The following is a 21,240-nucleotide window of genomic DNA, read 5'->3' as shown; positions in this document are numbered from 1 at the left end:
AAGTATTTTTATTTTTTGAGACAAAAGGGGAAACGAATTGGGGCCAGGGAATTTAAGAGCAGAAAACCCTAGCCTAGCCTAGCCACTCGATATGGCGACGGGCGATGTGGCCGGCGGCGAATCGGCGGCGGTGGCGGAGGAGCGGGACTGGTCGGAGATGACCCCGGTGTGCCTGGCGGAGGCGTTCTCGCGGCTGGGCCTGGAGGACGTGTGGCGCGGCGCCATGGCGTGCTGCCGCGCGTGGCGGGACGCCGCCGCCTCCCGCCCGGCGCTCTTCGCCGCGCTCGACCTCGAGCCCGCCTTCGCGTCCGTCGGCGCCGACGCCGCCGAGTGGTGGACGCCCGCCTTCCAGCGCCGCGTCGACGCCATGCTCCGGTCCGCCTCCTCGCTCGCCGCGGGGGAGCTCAGGGAGGTCCGCGTCCGGCACTGCTCCGACGACGCCCTCGCCTTCGCCGCCGAAAGGTACAAACGTGTAAAATTTTATATGTTTTCTTCTTTTTTTTTTCTGGAAGTGATGTTTTGTTCGAAGTTATTAGAGACGCATGAAGCTTTTTGTTGATTAATTAGAAGTTCAAATTTCGTGTGATATGATACCTAATTGCATATGTAGTTTCTCACAATTTCCCCGTCACAGAGGCCTCCTGGAAATGTTTTTTTTCTCTAATTTCTCTTTGCTGACCAAGAAATATGCACATACCAAGCAATGGTCTTCATCTTCTTAGACGGTGGCTGAGCTAGAAAGATTTTTGAGTCCGGGAAAACTTCAATATAACTAGTATTTGTTATAGAAATTTCATCATCAATATTAAAATTTAATGGAGTTTTTGCCGGCGAGCCCGAGGCCGCCTGGGCAAGCCGGGTGGTGTCTCTGCCCCTGTTCTTAGACCTTCGAGATCGAATATAATGATGCGCATATTTGCGTTCTGTATAATGGTTGTATGCGCAATTTACCACTGTTCCTTTCTCAATTACGATGCAGTTTTATTTGTGCGCCTTAATGCCTTGAATTTATACAAGTTACTGATAGTTTTTTTTTATGTAGTATGCATTCATTCATAATTCTTCTTGGTCCTTAGATCTATATTCTCTGGGCTTTCAGGTTGTAAAATGTGTTCATGACACTGGAGGGTGTTGGTGACTTTTTTTTCTCTATTTAGCATTTATTCCCAACTCTGCAGAATATAATATATTTTAAACTACATATTCCGTTCTTAATGATAAGTTATGGTTTTCTTATTTGAACTAATATATTGACTGATGCTTGATTTTTCATTGATATATTTTATAGTGTGTAGGAATAGATATATGGGGCCTATAGTCTAACTATGGAGCCACAAATATGTGGGAATCTGTACTAAAGGTCATAATTCCATTCTTAAGTCGAATGTTGGTGATGTTATTTTATTCAGGAAGACAAAGTCTTAGAAAAACCTCTCAAATTTCTATATTCCTCCAGGGAACCAACAGCTCTATTTGTTGTAGGTTTTGCCGTGTTGGTGATCTAGATTTTATTTTTTTTATTAAACTGACTGCATCACAATCAAGGAAAACTAGGTGCTGTTTTGTACTCATGAATTTGCAAGAAAAGATTTTCATGTATTACATTTTGAGTGTAGTAGCCTGAAACTTTGCTTCTTTTCAGCAATGAAGTTCTCTAGAAACTCATACTCTTGTACTTATTTAAACACAACTATTTCAAGAAGTAAAATACGTCTGTTCCTGTCTTCCTGCTAATATATTACCAAAATTCATAATACATGGAGAACCAACCATCCATATAGTTTTTACAGGTTCATCTTGAACGTTTGTCTGCTTCTACACCATTCTAAGTAAAATAGCTTTCTCAATTCAACTATTCTGTAATTTTTTTTTCAATTTTTTGTATTGCTGTTTGTATAATTTTAATGTTTTTATTGCATATGTATCCATCATTCAGCCTCTTATGTAAATGTATATTGGTGTTTCTGTGCATGTTAACCCAGTAAATTATTTGCCAACACTACAGTAATAGATACACTAAACTGAAATTGAGTTGGTGGTTGGTGTATTGCTCTTATTTGTCAAGCTTCTGTGGAAAATTATTTTGTGAAATATAGTAGTATTATGAAAATTATATTTAAATTGCTCGTGTCACATGCCCGCTCACGTTTTCTGTTATTTGGAAAATTGTAGTGTTATTGCCTTTGGTGAACATATGAGTGGACAACAGTGGAGGAAATGTGTTTGAGTGCAAGGGGTGATAAAGAGTAGTCTCACACTTACTCTCACTTACCCCCTTATGTGTCGTGGGAGCTATTCCCAGCCAATAGCAATGAGACTCTGACCTGACATAGAGTTAGGGATATCTTTTAACATAGTCGCTAACCTGAGCTCAATCAGCTTTTTAAGTTGGAGACTTGATGAGTCATGTTGAATGTGATCCCCAGGGATAAGTTGTTTGGTATGAACAAACCAACCCGATATGAGAAAACAAGTAACACAACTTATCTCCTAACACCTTTCTTTATGTTATTATCCAGAAATGTACCAAACCTGTGTCAGGTACCTACTCTACTTTGCACCTACATACATGTGGCTTCACAACACATACAAATGATCCAAAAACAAGCTTATAACAAAGAACATATTTGCTTGCAACTTCGTTTAAAGGAAAAAAAACATCATATAGCCAAACAGTTTTGTTTCCACCACAATACTAGACAGAACCTTACAGCAATACAGAGGCTCGGTGCCATCATCATTGAGTTGGAGCTCTTGCAGCTCAGCGTCACCCATTTTAGCAACTGAGCTGCAGCCGAATTGACAGTGCTGGTGACATACTGACATGTCACAAAATTCATCACCAGTGATCTTGGCGTGAGTTGTACAACCTCATTGCAAAGTAGTATAAAAGAGCATTCCATTTCTGCAGATAGTTTTAGGTTGGGTCCATTTCTATAAGTTATTTAGAGCAAAAGCTACATGCTATTTTGCTTTCTCTTCAGCTACATTTGACATGTCAATGAGATTGTAGGTGCCACTATTGACTTGCTTTATTCATATGCAGGTCTCCAAAGCTCAGCATTCTTTCCATTAGAAGCAGCCCAAGTGTAAGTGATCGATCAATGTTTATTGTTGCATCGAGCTGTCATATGCTTACTGAATTGGACATCAGCTACTGCCATGAGGTTTCATACAAGTCACTGGAGATGATCGGTCAGAACTGCCGAAACCTCAATGTTCTCAAGCGGAACATATTCAATTGGCTCGATTCATCGGAGCATGTTGGCATAGTTCCTGATGATTATCTAAGAGATTGCCCCCAAGATGGTGACAGGGAAGCCATTGCAATTTCGAAGTTCATGCAAAATTTGAAGCATCTCGTAATTAGGTTCTCAAAGCTATCTGTTGTTGGCCTCAACGCAATATCAGGAGGATGCAAGGAATTGGAGGTTCTTGACTTGTATGGCTGCGCAAATTTGACACTCAGGGGTATACAACAGGCTACTTCTAATATGAAGAACCTGAAGGAACTAGAGAATCCCAACTTTTACATTCCCAGGTCCTCCTTCCACATGGGTAGGTATGGGCACTGGCAGTTATACGATGAAAGGTTTCAGACAAATGTATTCCAGATATAAAAACAGCCTCAAGTTCAACGATCACCTCAGGTGTTTGTTCTCTGACATATGGCTTGTATTTATTAGTACTGTGAATGTTGTATTTGTGTTGTGTTGTGGAAAAATAATGACAATAATACCCTGTATAGTGCTGCTTTACTCATCTTTTCCATGTACCCATAAGAAAATTGTCATGCTTCAGTAATAATTTGTAAGGTCACCTACAATGATTCTTCAAAATTTCTTAGTATCAAATTTCTTAATATCTGGTGCTCTTGTCATCTGTGTTTGAGAAGATAGCTGATGCTATGTGTTTGTGTAAACATTTGAAAGCAAAGACATCATATGTGTATGCAGAACTTCGTGCATACATGTATAAAAAATGTGGATAATCAGTAGTTGTGTTATGTTCAGACCCTTGTTCTTTGTTGGTCCTGGAATAATGGCATAACTTATGCTCACGTAACATGGTTGGTTTATTTGATGCTGATTCAGAGCACCTCTCGATCATGGCTGTCAACCCTGTTGCACTTTGCTTCATTTTGATTGCTTGTCATGTTCATGTGCAAACAGATACGATATGCTCTCTTTTATGGACAGATAACACATCACCTTTCATTCTGTTGTGAACTTGGGATCTCAAATCTGGTATGTTTGTTAGGTTTATCAATCATCCACATCTCATATGCAGCAGAAACAACAAATCGATCGCATTGTGAAAATGATTGGCATCCTTGTATAGAGACACTAGAGAAGGTAAATTAACTGCCTTTCTCTGTCTCAATATAATGAGAGGCCTTTCTTTTTCAGAATTCTGTCATGTAAAAGGACCCCCATTTGTTTTCTCCTTCAATTCGTACTGACATCACCTTATCCTTTTCAGGACGACCATGGTCGTAAAAACAGAATATCCTTCATAATCTATAATGAACACCGACCAGGTAGTGAGATAATTTTCTTGCATATTTTGTACGAAATTTGTTTAATATGTCGCTATCCTTTCCATGATATCCTTTGTGCTGCATTTTAGTGGCACGAAAGAATAATGGGGCTAAAGGGAGCCTTCAGTATTTACTAGTAAACAATATATATCTCAAAGGTACAGGCCATTTTTTTTCTTCAGTCACTGACAAAAGATGAAAACTAATTTCTGGATCCACAGATTTACAGGCTGCCACAATCTTGTGGATGAGATATGGCAAAGTTCCCTGGTCCATGGAGAACCATGAAAAATCTGAACAAACCACATGCAAGAAAGCAACCATATCTGCTCCTTGTAATGCTTTGTGTCCCTCTCTATCCCCCTGCAGAAGGCACAAGCTTGGAAACAGAAAAACATATGATAATCCTGTCTGAGTGCTAAATTAGCAATCTTTTTGGGTGACAGGTCCCATTAGACCTGAACTAAGCCAGGAATCCTGATTTATAAAGCTCAACAGTGAGCGACAAGGGCACAAAGCACCTCCACTTCATAATGTTCCCTAAACCTTTCTCCAGAGTTTTCCCAAACAAAGCAGATAGGAATATGTGTTTTATGTTACTAGAGGAGGTACCATCATTTTCATTGTTTGTGTTACTTTCCGGCGTCCTAAGACATTATAAAATAGGACTAGCTATATTAATGAAGCCATATTTTCAGTAAATTCCATATATTTATATTGCAATTACACTGTAGTTTTTAGTACTTACATTGTAATTTTTATAGTGCACACTATATAAGAGAATTAGGATAAAAGCAATTGATTACCTACATGGAAGAGGACATAGGAGGGATTGGAACATACATATGTAAAAGAGATGTAGCAATCACATATGGAAAAAAGTGACTGACATTAAGTAAAAAATGTGGCGTCATTTTTTTTAGCAAAAGTGTTACAAAATTTACACTAAAATGGTGTACCCCTCGTTACTCGTCAAGCACAGTAAAAATTCTCCATCTTAGTAGCTACAGTGCTACACTATAGAAGTTATAAGAAAAAAAAAACGCTGGATATGAGAAGAAGGGCTCTTATAACAGAAATTATTAAGAGGAGCGAGGCTCAAGATAGCACACCACCTTGTGGTGTTAGCGGGAAGACTCCCAGGCCTTTCTCTACAGAAGTTATAAGAGGAAAGAGCCTCCACACACACTCCACATAATAGCTTCTTGTTGATCAGTCCATCTCAAGATGAAGAAAAGCTCTCTTGCTGTCTTCCTCCTCCTACTCACCCTTGCTTCCCAGGGCACATGGTGTGCTGCTGAGAGAAGCCACAGGATTAATGGAGCTCATCTGAGACCTCATGTCCAGGTGGAAGAATCGCATAGTCAGTACTCTCTCTCTCTCTCTCTCTCTCTCTCTCTCTCTGTTGCTTCCTTGCCATGGCACTAATCTTGTCAAGAAATGAATTTGTGATACTAATCAATCTTATGGAGAATCAAATAACTTTTTGCTGAAAACCTTTGGTTTGTTCAGTCACTGAAGGCAAGAAGCTCCTGGAGATTCAGGTCCCCAGGAAGCTTGGCCATGAGGTGAAGTTTCCCAAGAGAATGGCCATAGCTCACAAGGGTGGCAGCACGGGCGGCGGCTCGACAGGCGGCACCACAGGCGGCGCCAGCAATGTCAACAGTGGACCGGCCGACACGCGGCCGAGGAAAAACGCGGCGGCGATGCCAGCTCCGGCGACGACGACGTCCATCCTGGCACTGGCCTTCTCCTTCGCCATTGCTGTCTCAGCTTTCAGCTTCTGAAGCTGTGTGAGTGGTGGTGTTCTTGCAAGAAAGGTATTAGTATGTGTGTTAGTGGTGTGGTAATCTCTGAATGACTGAATTTGTGTATCCAGTTTATCAGTAGTGCACACTGAAATTGTTTCATCTTCCTGTATCTTATATTCAATATTCTTGATTTATCGTCTGCACAATGATGTCCCAGACATTGTTCTTGCAGTTCCAGGTTCTTGTGGTTCTCATTCTAACTGTTCTTATCTTGGATTCTGTCCAATTGGAAAACCACATGCTGAAACAGTCTGTTAAAAAATTGAAGCTTTTTCTTCAGTCACTGACAGAAGATGAAAACCAATTTCTCAATTCATATATCTCAATCCAGACATTACAGGCTGCCACAATATTATGGGTGAGATCTGGCAAGGGCCCTGGTCCATGGTGCACCAAAAAATCTGCACCAACCACATGCAAAATAGCTATCAGTTCTGCTCCTTTCAGTGCCTTGTGTCCCTCTTTCTTCCTGAAGAACATCATTAGATTCAGAAGCTTGGAAGTAACAAAAAGAACATAGCATAATTTTGTCTGTTTAAGAGTGCCAAATCAGCAATCTTATTGGGTGACAGATCCCATTAGACCTGAACTAAGCCAGGAATCCTAAATTATAAATTACAGAGAGTGACAAGACCACAAAGCACCTCCACTTCACAATGTCCCCTTAACCTTTCTTCGGAATTTTCCACAAAAGAAGCAGACAGGAATAGCTGCCATCCTGTCATAACTTGTACTCTATCCATTCTTTAAATACAAGGATTTCTAGGTTGTCTAGTACTCCCTCTAATGTTTTAGGGTAAGTCTGTCCAAATTCGTAGTACTAGAATGTGTCACATCCAAACAAAAAAACCATACATTTAGACAAGGAGTACAGATTTAAGGTTTTAGAAGAAAAGAGCATCTCATTAAACGGTTGGATGGTTGGAACTTGGGAGTAGGAGGCTGGGTGGTTGTGGGTAAGATGAAAAGAAATTTGAATGGGAGGTGATTAGTGAGATAAGTATTACTCTAGAAATACTTATATTACGTACAAAATTTAAATCCTAGAAATACTTATATTTGGTAACAGAAGAAGTAGCGCATATCTTAGCGAATAACTTTACGATACACGATAGGTACCGTCAATTCAATGTTAGTTTTGCTGTACCTCTCCTAATATCTTTTAACACTAGGGAGGTATCAAAATTTATACTGAAAAATATTTAACCTCTCCTCGGTTAACTTATCAAGTTCCATGAAATGTCTCAATCTTAGTAGCTACTCCTACATGAGTTATACTCCCTCCATTTCAAAATGTTTGACACCGTTGACTTTTTAGTACGTGTTTGACCATTCGTCTTATTAAAAAAATTTAAGTAATTATTTATTCTTTTCATATCATTTGATTCATTGTTAAATATACTTTCATGTACACATATATTTTTACATATTTCACAAAATTTTTTAAATAAGATGAACAGTCAAACATGTGCTAAAAAGTCAACGGTGTCAAACATTTTGAAACGGAGGAAGTAATTACATACAGGAGTTACATATAAGAGGAAGAGCCTCCACACACACACACAGTTCACATAATAGTTTTCTTGTTGGTGATCAGTCTCCATCTCAACATGAAGAAAGGCTTTCTTGCTCTCTCCCTCTTCCTCCTACTCACCCTTGCCTCACAGGCCACATGGTGTGATGCCGAGAGAAGCCACGCGATCAATGGAGCTCGTCTGAGACCTCATCTCCAGTTTGAAGAATTGCATGGTCAGTCGTCGATCTCTCACTTGCTTTCTTCTTTCCTGATGCTTTCGTTTCTTCCTTTGCCATCCATGGTGCTTCTAATCTTCTAGACAAACTGAAAACTTTCGGAGAATTTTAACGTTTTCTTTATTTTCTGAAATTTGTTGGCGTTTTCAGTCACTGATGGCAAGAAGCTTGGGCAAGCAGCTGACACTGACACTGACACTGACACTGAGAGCCACAAGCACCATGACGAGGTGAAGGTTCCGATGAGAATGGCCATAGCACACAAGGGCGGCGGCAGGGGCGGCGGCGTTGGCGGCGGAGTAGGCGGCCCGGGCGGCGGCACGGGCGTCGGCGGGAGGAACGTCAACGGTGCTGCCGACACACGGCCGGTGCACAACGGGAGGAGCAACGCGGCGGCGATGCCGGCTCCGGCGAAGGCGACGGCGTCCGTCCTGGCACTGGCCTTCGCATGTGCCATTGTTCTCTCGGCTTTCAGCTTCTGATCGAAGCTGTGTGTGTGTGGTGGTATTCTTGCAAGAAAGGTAGGAGTATTATATTAGTATATGTGTGTTTAGTTGTGTGGTAATTAATCTCTCTGAATTATGTGTATCCAGTTTGTCAGAAATGCAGTGAAAGAGTTTCATGGCCAATTCTCAACCAGTATCTTATGTTCTTGATTTATCATGTCTCATGGTGTCCGAAATATTGTTCTTGGATTCTGTCCAGTTGGAAAATCACATGCTCAACAATTTGCCATCTGTTCAAATCTTGCAGGCTCACTTAGTCACTTCCTTGTGCTGAATTTTGGGTTTGCAAAAGATAAAAAAATTGATCTGTAGTGGAATTGTCCTGTATAAGATGATAGAGTGACCAATAATTTACTTTTCTCATGAAAAATATATAATAATCTTCTTTGAAAAGGGAATACTTGGCTCAAAGCATTGTGGGGCCAAGGATTAGAGATGTGTCACCACGTGAAATCATTCAGTTTGCCACTTCTTCTGAAAAGGAAATGATATTATATGGATATCCACTTGTTCTGTTCCCTGCTGCCTGCGCACAGTTTCGTTCGTTGCCTGCACCGTGCCTTAACATGAATAGATTTGGCGCACTCCTGAGGAAAGTTTTCTTCTTGTACTGGAGTAAGGCTGTGTTTGAGGAGGAGATAGAGAAGATTTGAAAGATACGCAAAACGAGGTGAGCTATTAGCGCATGATTAATTGAGTTTTAACTATTTTAAACTTCAAAAATGGATTAATATGATTTTTTAAGCAACTTTCCTATAAATTTTTTTAAAAAAAACGCACCGTTTAGTAGTTTGGGAAAAAACGTGCGCGCGGAAAACGAAACAAACAATCTCACAATCACCCAGGGCCGAACGCAGCCTTAAGATGGGATAAGATTATTGACCAATAATTATTCTGTTAAAATATATTTTATGACAAAAAATGATGTTACTAGTTTCATATTTAAAAGTATGTTTTTATTATTATACTTTTGTATCGTATAAATAATATAATGGTAAAGTAGTTATTAGTCAAATTCTTATCCTAACAAAATAAAATACACCTTACACTTTTATATAGAGGTAGGATTTAAAATTTGGATATCTGTCACTCTAAAAATTGAAGTCCTAAAAAATACCACAGAATATATTGTATTGTAAAGATGCCACCATAAAGACATTATTATCGGATATTCGCAATATTGGTCGCTTTGGCCACGATTTAGATCACAACAAAGACATTTTACACCCTTCTTTTATCATATTCTTTTTCTCTCTTCTCACCATCCATGACAGCAAGCAGCTCAAGATCTAGCTCACTGTAGCAATGCTCGAAAATGCTAATAGGAAAACAGGGATTTCGGTTGGTATTTTTTTTCTTTCTTTTTTTTTTGTGTGTATTCAGGGGATCGGAACTTGGAGCATGTGTGGTCCTCAATCAGCACAGACAAAAACGTTGCTGTCTTGGAGAGATTGTTGTCGCTCCTTGTCGCCTCGGGCATGTGCAGTGGAATTGCAGAGGATGGTTGCAAGATACTTCCTTCGTCCGCTAAAAATATAGTAACCTAGGATAGGTCATCCTCTATCCTAGGACAATGTATCTGGACATGTCTGGATGGGTCTTATCCTATTCTAGATTGTTATATTCTGGGACGGAGGGAGTAGAAGACTGACATGATGGCAAAATTCTAAACAAGGGAAGGAGATAGGTCACAGACATGAGTAGATGAAATTACAATCTAGAGAGCAACCGGAATCTTCAAATTAATGAGCAATGGCGAGTACTCCCTCCGTCCAAAAAAAACTCAATTCCTAGATTTCCGTGTCTTACGTTTGACCGTTCGTCTTATTTGAAAAAATTATGAAAAAAAATTTAAAAAGATAAGTCATGCATAAACCATTATTCATGTTTTATCATCTAACAATAATGAAAATACTAATCATTAAAAAAATTTATATAAGACGGACGGTCAAACGTTGGACATAAAAAACCGAAGAATTCGGTCTTTTTGGGATGGAGGGAGTAGCCCTTAAGGCTGTTTGTCTTTTGTCTTTGCTTTTGTGTGCCCAGCTTGTTTTGATTGCAACCCTACTTTCGACATCCTAATGTATTTCGGTCTTCCTTGTATTTTTTTCTCCGGGAAGACTAAATGGCTGTCGAATGATTTTTGATAGCTAAATCATTCATGTTTCAATATATTTAGAACCGTTGTTTAATATGTTGTAGCAAAATATTTCATGAGGTGATTTGATTGTGTTTCAGTTTTTTAAAAGATTGAAACTTTTTTATCTACTTGGTGAAACATTTTCGATCTACTTGTGAAACAAAGCTCGGTTGGCTTCAAAATCTATACGATGGAAGCCTAAAAAATCATGTAAATCCCATATAGACTTTTTCTCGATGTGCATGGATTTGTTTCATGTTTCAATATATTCGGAACCGTTGTTTCATACATTGTAGCAAAATATTTTATTTGGTGATTTGATTGTGTTCCAACTTTTTTAAAAGATTAAAATATTTTTGATTTACTTGGGAAAACACTGCATGATGGAAGCCTAAAAAATCATGCGAATCCCATATCGATAGCCCTTTTTTCTCTCCCAAAATATAAAAGGATAGATCATAGACAAGTTGCTTGCTTGCTATGTTTTTTTAGTAATTACTTATTTACCTCGTTTTAAAGCTTGACTACTAATTTAGCCTGATTTTTTAAAGTTTGCACATTTGACCATTTTTCCTAAAAATGAATATCAGGTCTAAACCTGTTTCGGGAAGACAACCTAACGGTGTTAACACAGGGAAAAACCATTTATGTCCTTCTTAATTTGACCCTTTTTTTTAAAACGAGTATCAGGTCTGACCCTATTTTGTAAAGACAACCTAACGGTGTTTACTCAGGGAAAACTACCGTTTATGCCCATCTCATTTGACCCTAATTTTCCAATATTTTAATTTATTAGACCTAGTATTTTTTTCACTTCATCCCTATAAACTATGTGATGAAATTTGACTAAAAATATGTACAAAATTGATGTAGGTTTGACATATTTGATTTAGGTTTATCAAAATTTGTTCCGTGCTGTGCCCAGTACTAGGATTTGGCTAAAATATCGACTCTCTAAATATATTTTCTAATAACACTTATAACTGTGTGGTTAGAAGAGAGTCAGAGGGCATGTTTGTTTTTGAAAAATAGGGTCAAATGAGTAGAGTTGAAAAAGGAGAGTCAAATTGATAGTAGCCTTTACAATAGTGTCAAAAGCACAATTATCTTTTTTTTTCAGACTGGGACTCTTAGAAAGGAAAGTGGGTATTGCATGTGTACTTTATTAATACTTGCATAATTTGACTCAGACCCTCTTTAATTTTTGTTGCGCGAAATGATGTACACTAACAGCACATCTTGATAACCGTAGATTGTATTGGTTTCAAAGATTGGACGGCCAAGATTGTTTTTTCTTTTTCTCAATTAGTCAGACAATTTATAGCTGATTTTGATTAATGTGAAAAAATTTTAGCTTGCATTTCTCATATAATTAAGGAGAGCCTCCAATTAGCATAAAGATAATAAAAAAAGATTTTAACGGCTCGTAGTGTCATTATTGGTGTTGCTCCCTCCGTATTTAATTATATCGCACTATTGACTGCACTCGGTTTAAATTTAAACTTTGACCATCGATAGCTCTCAAAATTAAAAAAATATAAAAATCATATTAGAAGTGTTAAATATATTAGAAAAACAGTGACCAAAGTTACCCATCAAAATCAAATAAATTTAATAGTAATTTCTTGTCTCTCCCAATATCTTAGCACTTGGAAGGTACTCCCTGTGTTTCATATTATAAGATATTTTGACTTTGATCAAAGTCAAACTACTTCAAGTTGACCAAGTTTATAGGAAAAAATAGTAATATTTTCTACCCAAGATAAATTTATATGAAAAATATTTAATTATTAATTTGATAAAACTAATTTGATAATGCAAATATTACTATATTTGTCTATAAATTTAGTTAAACTTGAATCAGTTTAATTTTAACCAAAATCAAAACATCTTATAACCTGAAATGAAGGGAGTATCGAAATTCTCAATAAAAAACATTGTACCTCTTGCTAACGTGTCAAGTAGCTTATTTTAGTAGCTACTCCCTCCGTTTCATAATGTAAGTGATTCTAGCATTTCCTATATTCATAATGATTTTAATAAATTTTGATATATATATATATATATGTCTAGATTTATTAATATCAATATGAATGTGAAAAATGCTAGAATGACTTACATTGTGAAACGGATGGAGTAGTAGCTACGGTACTGGTGCTATAAGAAGAAGAGCCTCCACACACGCTCCAACATAATTCTGTCTTGCTGGTGATTAGTCCATCTCAAGATGATGAAAAGCTTTCTTGCTCTCTTCCTCCTCCTACTCACCTTTGCCTCCCATGGCACATGGTGTGCTGCTGCTGCTGACAGAAGCCACAGGATTACTACAGCTCATCTGAGGCCTCATCTCCATGTAGAAGAATTGCATGGTCAGTGATCTCTCTGCTCCTTTCATGATTCTTCTTCCTTTGCAATGATACTAATATTTAGTGTTCCGAATTTTTTGCTACTAATCTCCTGGAGAGTTTAATTTAACAAGTTTTCTGAATTTGTTTTGGATTGTTCGGCCACTGAAGGCAAGAAGCTCATGGAGATTCAGGTCCCCAGGAAGCTTGGCCATGAGGTGAAGGTTCCCAAGAGAATGGCCATAGCTCACAAGGGTGGCAGCGCGGGCGCCGCCGCGGCCGCCGGCGCAGGCGGCGGAGGAGTGTCCGAGTCGCGGCCGCGCAACGGGAAGAACGGCGCGGCGACGCTGCCGGCTCCGGCGACGACGTCCATCCTGGCACTGGCTATCACCTGTGCCGCTGTTCTCTCATCTTTCAGCTTCTGATCAGATGTGTCGGTGGTGTTCTTGCAAGAAAGGTACTAGTAGAGTGTGTGTGTGTGTTTTCTTTTGAGATGATAGTATGATGTGTGTCGGTGGTGTGCTGATGATCACTGAATTCGTGTGCTGTGTGTCCAGTTCGTCAGAAGTACACTGAAATTGTTTTCATGGCTAATTATCAGCATGCATCTTATTGTTGATTCGTCATCTGTCTCATGGTGTCACAGAGGTTGTTCTTGGTAGTACTGGTACTTGTAGTTCTAACTGCTCTCATATCTTTGATTCGATCTGTACAATTGGAAAACCACATGCTGAGCACAAGTTGCTACAGATTGAAGCATGACTTCATTGTGCTGAATTTTGGGTTGACAGAATTTCAATCTTTGATTATGCAGTCAAATTGCCATGTCTTTGATGATAGAGTGATCAATAATTCACTTCCGTCGCAAAAAAAAATGATAATCTTTTGGAAAAGGAGACACTGGGCTTGAAGCACTGTTGGGGCCAATGATTAGGGCTCTGTCACCACGTGAAATCACTCACTTCAGATTGCCACTTCTTCTGAAAACAAACGCTATTTTATGGATATCCATTTATTATGTTTCCTAAGGACAGCTTTTTAGATTTAACATAGGGATGAAAAATGGTTGGAAACGATATCATTTCTATACATTTATATAGAAATGGTCTCAGTATGGTCGCAAATTTTCTATATTTATCAATTTAACTATTTAATAACGAGTTCCATGTAGCATTAACGGAAATTAGAAAAAATAAATTTTATCCGTAGCTAGAATTATAAATGGTTGGGAACAATATCACTTTTATTGAAACGGTCTCCGGACGGTCGGAAATTCCTGCCACCATATTCACCCCTAATTTGGCGCACTAAAGAGTAAAGTTTTCTCGTGGTACCAGAGTAATTAAGATAGGTGACAATACTATAGCTCTTTTTACTTTTGAAAATTAGATGTGTCTTCCTTATTGACATTCTAAGAAATGCCACCGAATAGATTGTAACTACTCTGAACACATAGTAGTCGGATATTCGCCGGTTTGGCCACAATTTCTAGCTAGCACTACAAAGACTTCTATGCCTGCTTTCTCATGTTCATTTTCTCTCTTCTCACCACCCATGACAATTTGATAGCCAGCAGCTCAAGGATCTAGCTCACTGCAGGGAAGCTCGAAATATTACTACTAGGGAGTGATGGATTTGGGTTGGTGATCGAAAATTTTTAGTTCAGATGGCCGTTTCTTGGAGCATGTGGCCCTCAGTTTAGACAAAAATCGGGTGTTGTCTTGGAGCTTGTCATTGTTCCTTGCCTCCTCAGGCAGTCAGGCATGTGCAGTGGAATTACAGAGGTTGATTGCAACGTAGACCAAGAATATTTACTCCGTCCAAAAAAAACTTAATCTAAAAAGAGATATGACTTCTATTATTACAATTACATCCCCTTTTAAATTGAGTTTTTATGGGACGGAGAGAGTATGTCACGTACAAGTTGCTGGCTGGACTGTGTGCAACTGACTAGTCGTGGTCACAGAAGTTAGTACAGTGTGCCTTTGACAGCTGTTGCTGCTGTCGATGGGAAAGAGAAATGGGTAGCAATGCACTGGGTGATTGTGTCATACCCATGGCAAAATTTGCTACAGGACACTCAAAGATTGTGGTCTTTGCTGTAAGACACCCGAAGATCGTGTATTTGCTCGTGGACACTGTAAAAAAGTGGTAATTAGCTGCTGGACACTCTTCCCATTATTTTATTATTTCCGGTCAAGATGGAGAGAGAAAGAGTTATGTAAGTACCAAAATACCCCTGGACACTGTTCTTCCTCTCTCTCTATCTTTTTTCCCCTTCTTCTTCCTTGCAGCAGAGCAGAGGTGCGAGTGTGCGACGGCGGCTGGCCCGAGCCTGGACGGCTCAGCCATGGCGAGGCGGCGGCGGGGCGGTGTAGGCCCCACATCCTTTCTTTTTCTCTTCTTTCTCTCCTCTCTCGAGCAGGCGTGGTGGCAGACTTGCGTGAGGCGGCCGGCGGCGGAGCAGGGGGCGGCGGCGCTGGAGAGAGGGAGAGAGACGGCCGACGCGATGGCGAGCTCGACGGCGGAGAGTAGCGGCGCGCGGCACGGCAGCGGGGGAGAGGGGGCGCGCGCACCGCCCGTCCTCCATCGCGATGGCGTGCAGCACGTTCTTGTCCTCCAGCGACGCCGGCGTGCCGACGTCGGACCACGACCAGGCCACGTTCTTCTTGTCCCGGAAGTCCAGCAGGATGATGAAGGAGGTGTCTGTCCGTGGGAACATGGTCGCTGCCATGAGCGTGCTCGTGCCGTCGAGCCACTGGAGCTTGTCGGCGTCGCCGAGTGCACAGCCCGGCGGCTCGTAGAAGAAGTCGGCCTGCTCGCCGGTGGTGCAGTCCCAGACACCGATGCCACCTATAGCTGACTGAGGTCTTATGATCATTGTGACAGGATGCACCCTGCATCCTTAAACCGTGACAGCCTCTGCAAAGCCAACCTCATACACACTTTGCTGCTCATTGCTGATCGATCACATGATGCATGATATGGCCATTCATGTAGAGAAGAATCCGGACAAGAATAACTACTAGTGGATCATGGTGCAGTTGCAGAGATTGGGGAGGAAGAAGAACACTCAATGAATGCCCCTTGTTGCCCGAGACGCGGCCGATTCGCGCCTGCCATCTCCAGTTGTACACGCGCGATGCGGAAGAGGTGGCGCAGGTCGCCGGGAAGGCAGTTATACACGCGCAGGTCGCCGCCGCTCCTCCATCGCTCATTTGTACACGCGCACAGCGCTGCCGTGCGCGACGCAGCAGCCGCCGTCGGGCGCGGCGCGGACAGCCGTCCCGTCGCCCGCGGCGTTCCCTGCCATGGACGCCGCCAGCTGCAGCTGGTCCCCGTCGAACGGCCCCCACCGTGCCTCGCGGAAGCGGTCGAGGAGGCCGTAATAGAGCGAGGTAGAGCGCCTCGCGCCCCCCGGCAAAACCTTCGCGTTGCTGTCGAAGAAGAACAGAGAAAGAGAGATTGATAAGTGGGCCCATGGACAAACTTGTCTTTAACCTAAGTTTCTCTCTCCGTTTTCATCGAAAATAATAAAATAGTGGGAGGAGTGTCCAGTAGCTAATTACCACTTTTTTACCGTATCCACGAGCAAATACACGATCTTCGGGTGTCTCACAGCAAAGACCACAATTTTTGAGTGTCCTTTACTCCTTTACATATGACCGTGTCATATGTAAAGGAGTAAAGGGCGATGGGAGAAATTAGAGAATGACGAAGCTAGGGAGAATACTTCCTGTGGTTATAAATATTTCATACACTTTAACTACAAAATCTAACCATTCATCTTAGTCAAAATTTTAGTGTCAACATAAAAAATTTAAGTCATGCTTAAAGTATTTTTAACAAATAGAATAAGTTACAACAAAATATGTAATAATTACATTATTTTTTTAATATCATGAATGGCCAAATTTAATGATCAAAGTCAACTATGTCAAATATTTATGACTGGATGGAGGAGTATCATTTTTAGAAGGAACCAAGCTTCTAAACTTATTCAAAAATAGCAAAGGTGGCAAAATATGAAATTGCCACATCTTTGGAGTGGTATCACAACGATTACAATCTTTTGAATAGCATTTTGAAAAGCATCAATCTTTAGAGCAACAAATATCCAAATTAAGCACCAATCTTTAGAGTGATAAATATCCAATTTTCTCCTTTTTAACGTGTAGTCTACTTTGGTGTGTCATGTGGGCGGAGCTTTAATTTGATATGGACTTTTCGGTTTGATGCCAAGTTTATGCCAATGTATAGTATGTATCAGCGAGGAACTAAACTATAATCTGGGATTCTAGGTGCTATAAAAATCTTGCGAGATGCTATCAACTTTGTGTTCCCCTCTACCTGCCATGTCCCTACAACTCATTGCAGATCTCTCTGTCTTGGGCTCATCATCTAGCCCCATATAGAGGACCACTTGCTTTCCAATCCTACACTGCTGCTTGATTATGCAATCTTATGTTGCTCCTATGTCCAACTTTAAGTACTAAACCAACCTACACATGACGAAAAGGACCGAATTCAAATTCATGGAGGAAAGCTTTTGAGTCATCAAAAAAACTCGAATATTAGGGAAGGACCTAATATCAAATAATGAGAAGGGGTGGGGCTTTGAACCCAGGTCATCTAGCCTACCATCTTATGGAGCTAGCCGGAAGACCCCTGAGCATTTCTCACTTTTGAGTTATCACGATGATAGTTTCATGTTTTGAATTGGAGGTGTTGGGAATGCTATTAAAATTTAAAAAAATATTTTGCAAAAGTTTTGTTTATCTTTTTTTTTTGTCAAGAAGCCAGTAGTTTCATGGGGAAAGTTTGAAATTACTAACTGAAATGGTGTTGCCTCACTTGCCTGGTAAAGAAGGATGCCACAGACCTTGGCAAGTTATGGGTTGTTGGGTACCTGTGAATTAGCATCCCCTCTTTTTATCCTTTCCAGAAAGAGTGATGCTTTAAGCTATCTCAAAGGGAACATAAATGTCATGTGCCAATTCAGCCTTGATTAGAGGGGGTTTTGGGAAAAGAAACATTTTGGAGTAATGGATATGCAGGAATTTAACTGTTGATCATTATCCATTATGCGATGGAAAAATAAATGGTAGGGAACACATGAGATGCTCCTTTGTTACAGGTGTGATAGGTTATCTTGATGCTTGATATGGTCCTCTTGAACAGTGAAAGTTGCTGTGATTCGTTAGAAGATAATATAGCCTAAATGGAGCCTGTAAAGCACTTCTTTTACAGAACAACAAATGGGGAAAACTGTGTAAGGATCAGATACTCTGCATCGTACTTTTGTGTCATGTGGTCTCTATGATCATCACAGAATAATTGCAGGCAGAGTAGGGTTCCAAAATCCGGAGTAACCGGCCGGTTAATTGCCCGTTCTACAAGCCAGGGCCGGTTAGGAGATGAATTCAAATTAAGAACTATTCCGAATGCTAGTTATAGGTCTGGATTACAAGGTTGGTATTTTGGGCAAAACAAGGTTTTTGAATCCTGCCATGGCCCATGGGGTATCAGAAATTATTTAGAATCACGAATTGAAATGATGCGTCTATGCAGATGGGCAGCTGATACTGCTTTGAGCTGAATCAGGCAGCTGGCAATATACCAGGAACAGTAACAACTAGATAGACCACCACATGGTGAAAGCCTTTTGATCCTGTAATTACTGACTTTGATGTATACTAGCAACATGCCCATGCGTTGCATTGGGTGAAGCATGAAAAAACAATAGTAATGGATGTGCAGGAGTAAAATGCCACCAAATTAATTGAGGTCCTTGTAGTCAAATCGAATCTTTCCGGTGTATGTAAGACGCTAACATGACATAATTATTTGTTACTCTAAATCCATTGACATGAATGATCATAGGAAAACTATTAATACCACTTTAAAATTAAATTATGTATTATAGAGTAAAGTTTGAAACGCAAAAAGTATTTACTTTTGTCATGTATTATTATGAGTTGGTTCTAATGCATGGTTATTTTTTGTACTTGATATTGATAGACTTTTTTTACATATTGTAAAGAGTAGCAATAGTATAAGAAATGTTTTTCGCTATCTATCATATCAACCTCACTGCACTCCAATCGCATAATCATTTTCACTCAAAAAATTAGAAGGAAATCATACAATGAATAGAAAAAAATTGGATGTAAACACGATTTATTTTGTTGGTGATTACAATTTTTTTGAAAAAAAGACATGCGATTGTTTTCTATTTTCTAAAAATAATTTATTTTGTCGTAAATACTTTATTTTGTTGGTGGTCACATGTTTTTTTTAAAAAAAAGACATGTGATTTTTATTTTTTAAATTAATAAAATTGCTCCTTATTTTTATCTGCTTCCTGGTAGATGTGGATCCAACCTATTTTCAGTGTAGTAGCCTCGGGCAAGCCTTCTATTTAAGCTAGTGCTGCCTAAGCTAGGCAAAAGGTGGTATTATTTGTGCACTGACAATTGACCCGTGTGGGGCCCACTTGCCACGTAAGTTAAAACTGGCCACGACACTGCCGAGGGATCTAAATTGACATAGCATTGTAAGTTAGAGGATGATGTATACCTGGTATTTTGATTTAGGGATGGATTTTATATTCAGCGACAAATGAAGGGACCTAATGTGAACTTATTTCCGGTTGCTACAGGATCACACAGTACTGTACTGGGCTGCTGCTTTGCTATGTGGGCTGACTGCTAGGCTGCGTTTGCTTTTTTGTTGGGTCGGCCTGCTGCTGCTTTGGTTGGGCTGCTTGCTAGCTTTCTCTTCTTTTTTTTCTGTTTCTCTTTTATTTGTGGAGCGTCAAAAAATTGCCGTCACGCATCCTGATTCGCGGATTACTGGCGAAAATCGCGTGGGCCCACCCTTGAATGACGGACGAAAAAATTAACCGGAAGCTTTACCTATTTTTTATATTATATAGCAAAAGTGTCCGTGCGTTGTAACGTGAAGTGTACAGACCAGAAAATTGAGGAAAAGTTAAAGAAAAATTTACATTATGTAGAAAGGTTATATTCCCTCCCTTGTGTAAAAAATCAATTTACAAGTAAAGCAAGTATGATAAATAAAACGACATGTTAAATTTAATTTTATTAAATTTTCCATGTTAAGTTAAGCTATTTGGAATTTTATTGGAATTTTCATAGCTTAATTGCTAATTTTAATAATATAAACCTCATTTAACAATTATTTAATTGGAAAAAGAATCAAAATCCTCCCTTTCAGGTTTGGGCCGAATATAGAAAGTTTATAGTCTCTCCGTTAAGTCTATTCTATTTATCTGGCTTGTTTCCTTTCTCTGTTGAAGTCCATTTTGCATCCTCCTGATATCGACCACACGGTCCATTTGGCAGCCCAATAGGCCGGCGGCCCGACGCGGGAGCAGTTGGAGCCGTCTGATCAAATGGACGGTCTAGATTAATCCTAACCTAAATAACTACACCCAAAACCTAACCCTAGGACTCATTCCCACCCCCTCCCCCTCCTTTACCACTCTCCCTCCCCCGAGCAGCGGCGGCGCCTCTCGCCCCTCCCCTAAGCGGCGGCGGCGGCGCCTCTCCCCGACCAGCTCCCCCCGAGCGACGGCGGCGCCGCCCGAGCAGCGGCGGCAATGGTGGTGCCTCTCCCACCCCCTCCCCCCTGAGCGACGGCGGCGGTGGTGCCCTTCCCCCGAGTGATGGCGCCACCGCCCGAGTAGTGGCGGCGGTGGCGGCGCCTCTCCCCCCGAGCGGCTGCGGCAGCGAGCAGCGGCGACGGTGTCGGCGTCCTCCCCCGCGAGCGGCGACGGTGGATCTCCCACCACCGGCGGCGTGGCTGCGTCCTCCCCCACCACCGGCAGCGCGGCGACGCCCTCCCCCACCACTGGCGGCGGCGGCGGCGCCCTCCCCCATCACCAGCTAGCGGCAGCGGTGGCGGCGCCCAACCCAATCCCGAGCGACGGCGACGGACTCGATGTATTTGGTGTTTTTGGGTGTTGAAGTTTGGGTTTCTCTTTTTTTTTTCAATTTTTTCGATCATTCAAAAAATCGAAATCTGATTGGGATTTGAGGGAGGGACGAAAATATAGAGGGGGTGACGAATGGAAGAATACGAATCTTTTAATTAGTTAAGATAGATAAGAGATATTTAC

At 40.8% G+C, this 21,240-nt stretch overlaps 3 protein-coding genes across 3 annotated transcripts; all 3 read left to right on the top strand.

Moving 5' to 3' along the window:
• The first annotated feature begins 54 nt into the window (after window positions 1–54).
• LOC4345135 (F-box protein SKIP1) lies at window positions 55–3,864 on the top strand. Its single transcript, XM_015795614.3, has 2 exons — window positions 55–462; window positions 3,047–3,864. The coding sequence occupies exons 1-2, from the start codon at window positions 92–94 to the stop codon at window positions 3,618–3,620; spliced, it is 945 nt and encodes a 314-aa protein (XP_015651100.1). The 5' UTR covers window positions 55–91; the 3' UTR covers window positions 3,621–3,864.
• A 1,734-nt stretch (window positions 3,865–5,598) lies between these two features.
• LOC4345134 (uncharacterized) lies at window positions 5,599–6,532 on the top strand. The gene is made up of 2 exons (XM_015795615.3): window positions 5,599–5,903; window positions 6,053–6,532. The coding sequence occupies exons 1-2, from the start codon at window positions 5,768–5,770 to the stop codon at window positions 6,325–6,327; spliced, it is 411 nt and encodes a 136-aa protein (XP_015651101.1). The 5' UTR covers window positions 5,599–5,767; the 3' UTR covers window positions 6,328–6,532.
• Window positions 6,533–7,461: 929 nt separating this feature from the next.
• On the top strand, window positions 7,462–8,732 carry LOC4345133 (uncharacterized). The gene is made up of 2 exons (XM_015793924.3): window positions 7,462–8,100; window positions 8,254–8,732. The coding sequence occupies exons 1-2, from the start codon at window positions 7,962–7,964 to the stop codon at window positions 8,583–8,585; spliced, it is 471 nt and encodes a 156-aa protein (XP_015649410.1). The 5' UTR covers window positions 7,462–7,961; the 3' UTR covers window positions 8,586–8,732.
• Window positions 8,733–21,240: the final 12,508 nt, after the last annotated feature.

The sequence above is a fragment of the Oryza sativa genome, chromosome 8 (genome assembly GCF_034140825.1).
Source record: "Oryza sativa Japonica Group chromosome 8, ASM3414082v1".
Classification (NCBI taxonomy): domain Eukaryota; kingdom Viridiplantae; phylum Streptophyta; class Magnoliopsida; order Poales; family Poaceae; genus Oryza; species Oryza sativa.
Note: the sequence above shows the minus strand (reverse complement) of the source record. Positions and strands in the feature narration are given on the sequence as shown.

What these genes read in the sequence shown, in the direction of transcription:
- LOC4345135 (XM_015795614.3), top strand. Translation starts at nt 92, where the DNA reads ATGGCGACGGGCGATGTGGCCGGCGGCGAATCGGCGGCGGTGGCGGAG. An exon ending in CTCGCCTTCGCCGCCGAAAG is followed by an intron (nt 463 to 3,046) that starts GTACAAACGTGT and finishes ATTCATATGCAG; the next exon opens with GTCTCCAAAGCTCAGCATTC.
- LOC4345134 (XM_015795615.3), top strand. Translation starts at nt 5,768, where the DNA reads ATGAAGAAAAGCTCTCTTGCTGTCTTCCTCCTCCTACTCACCCTTGCT. An exon ending in CCAGGTGGAAGAATCGCATA is followed by an intron (nt 5,904 to 6,052) that starts GTCAGTACTCTC and finishes TGGTTTGTTCAG; the next exon opens with TCACTGAAGGCAAGAAGCTC.
- LOC4345133 (XM_015793924.3), top strand. Translation starts at nt 7,962, where the DNA reads ATGAAGAAAGGCTTTCTTGCTCTCTCCCTCTTCCTCCTACTCACCCTT. An exon ending in CCAGTTTGAAGAATTGCATG is followed by an intron (nt 8,101 to 8,253) that starts GTCAGTCGTCGA and finishes TGGCGTTTTCAG; the next exon opens with TCACTGATGGCAAGAAGCTT.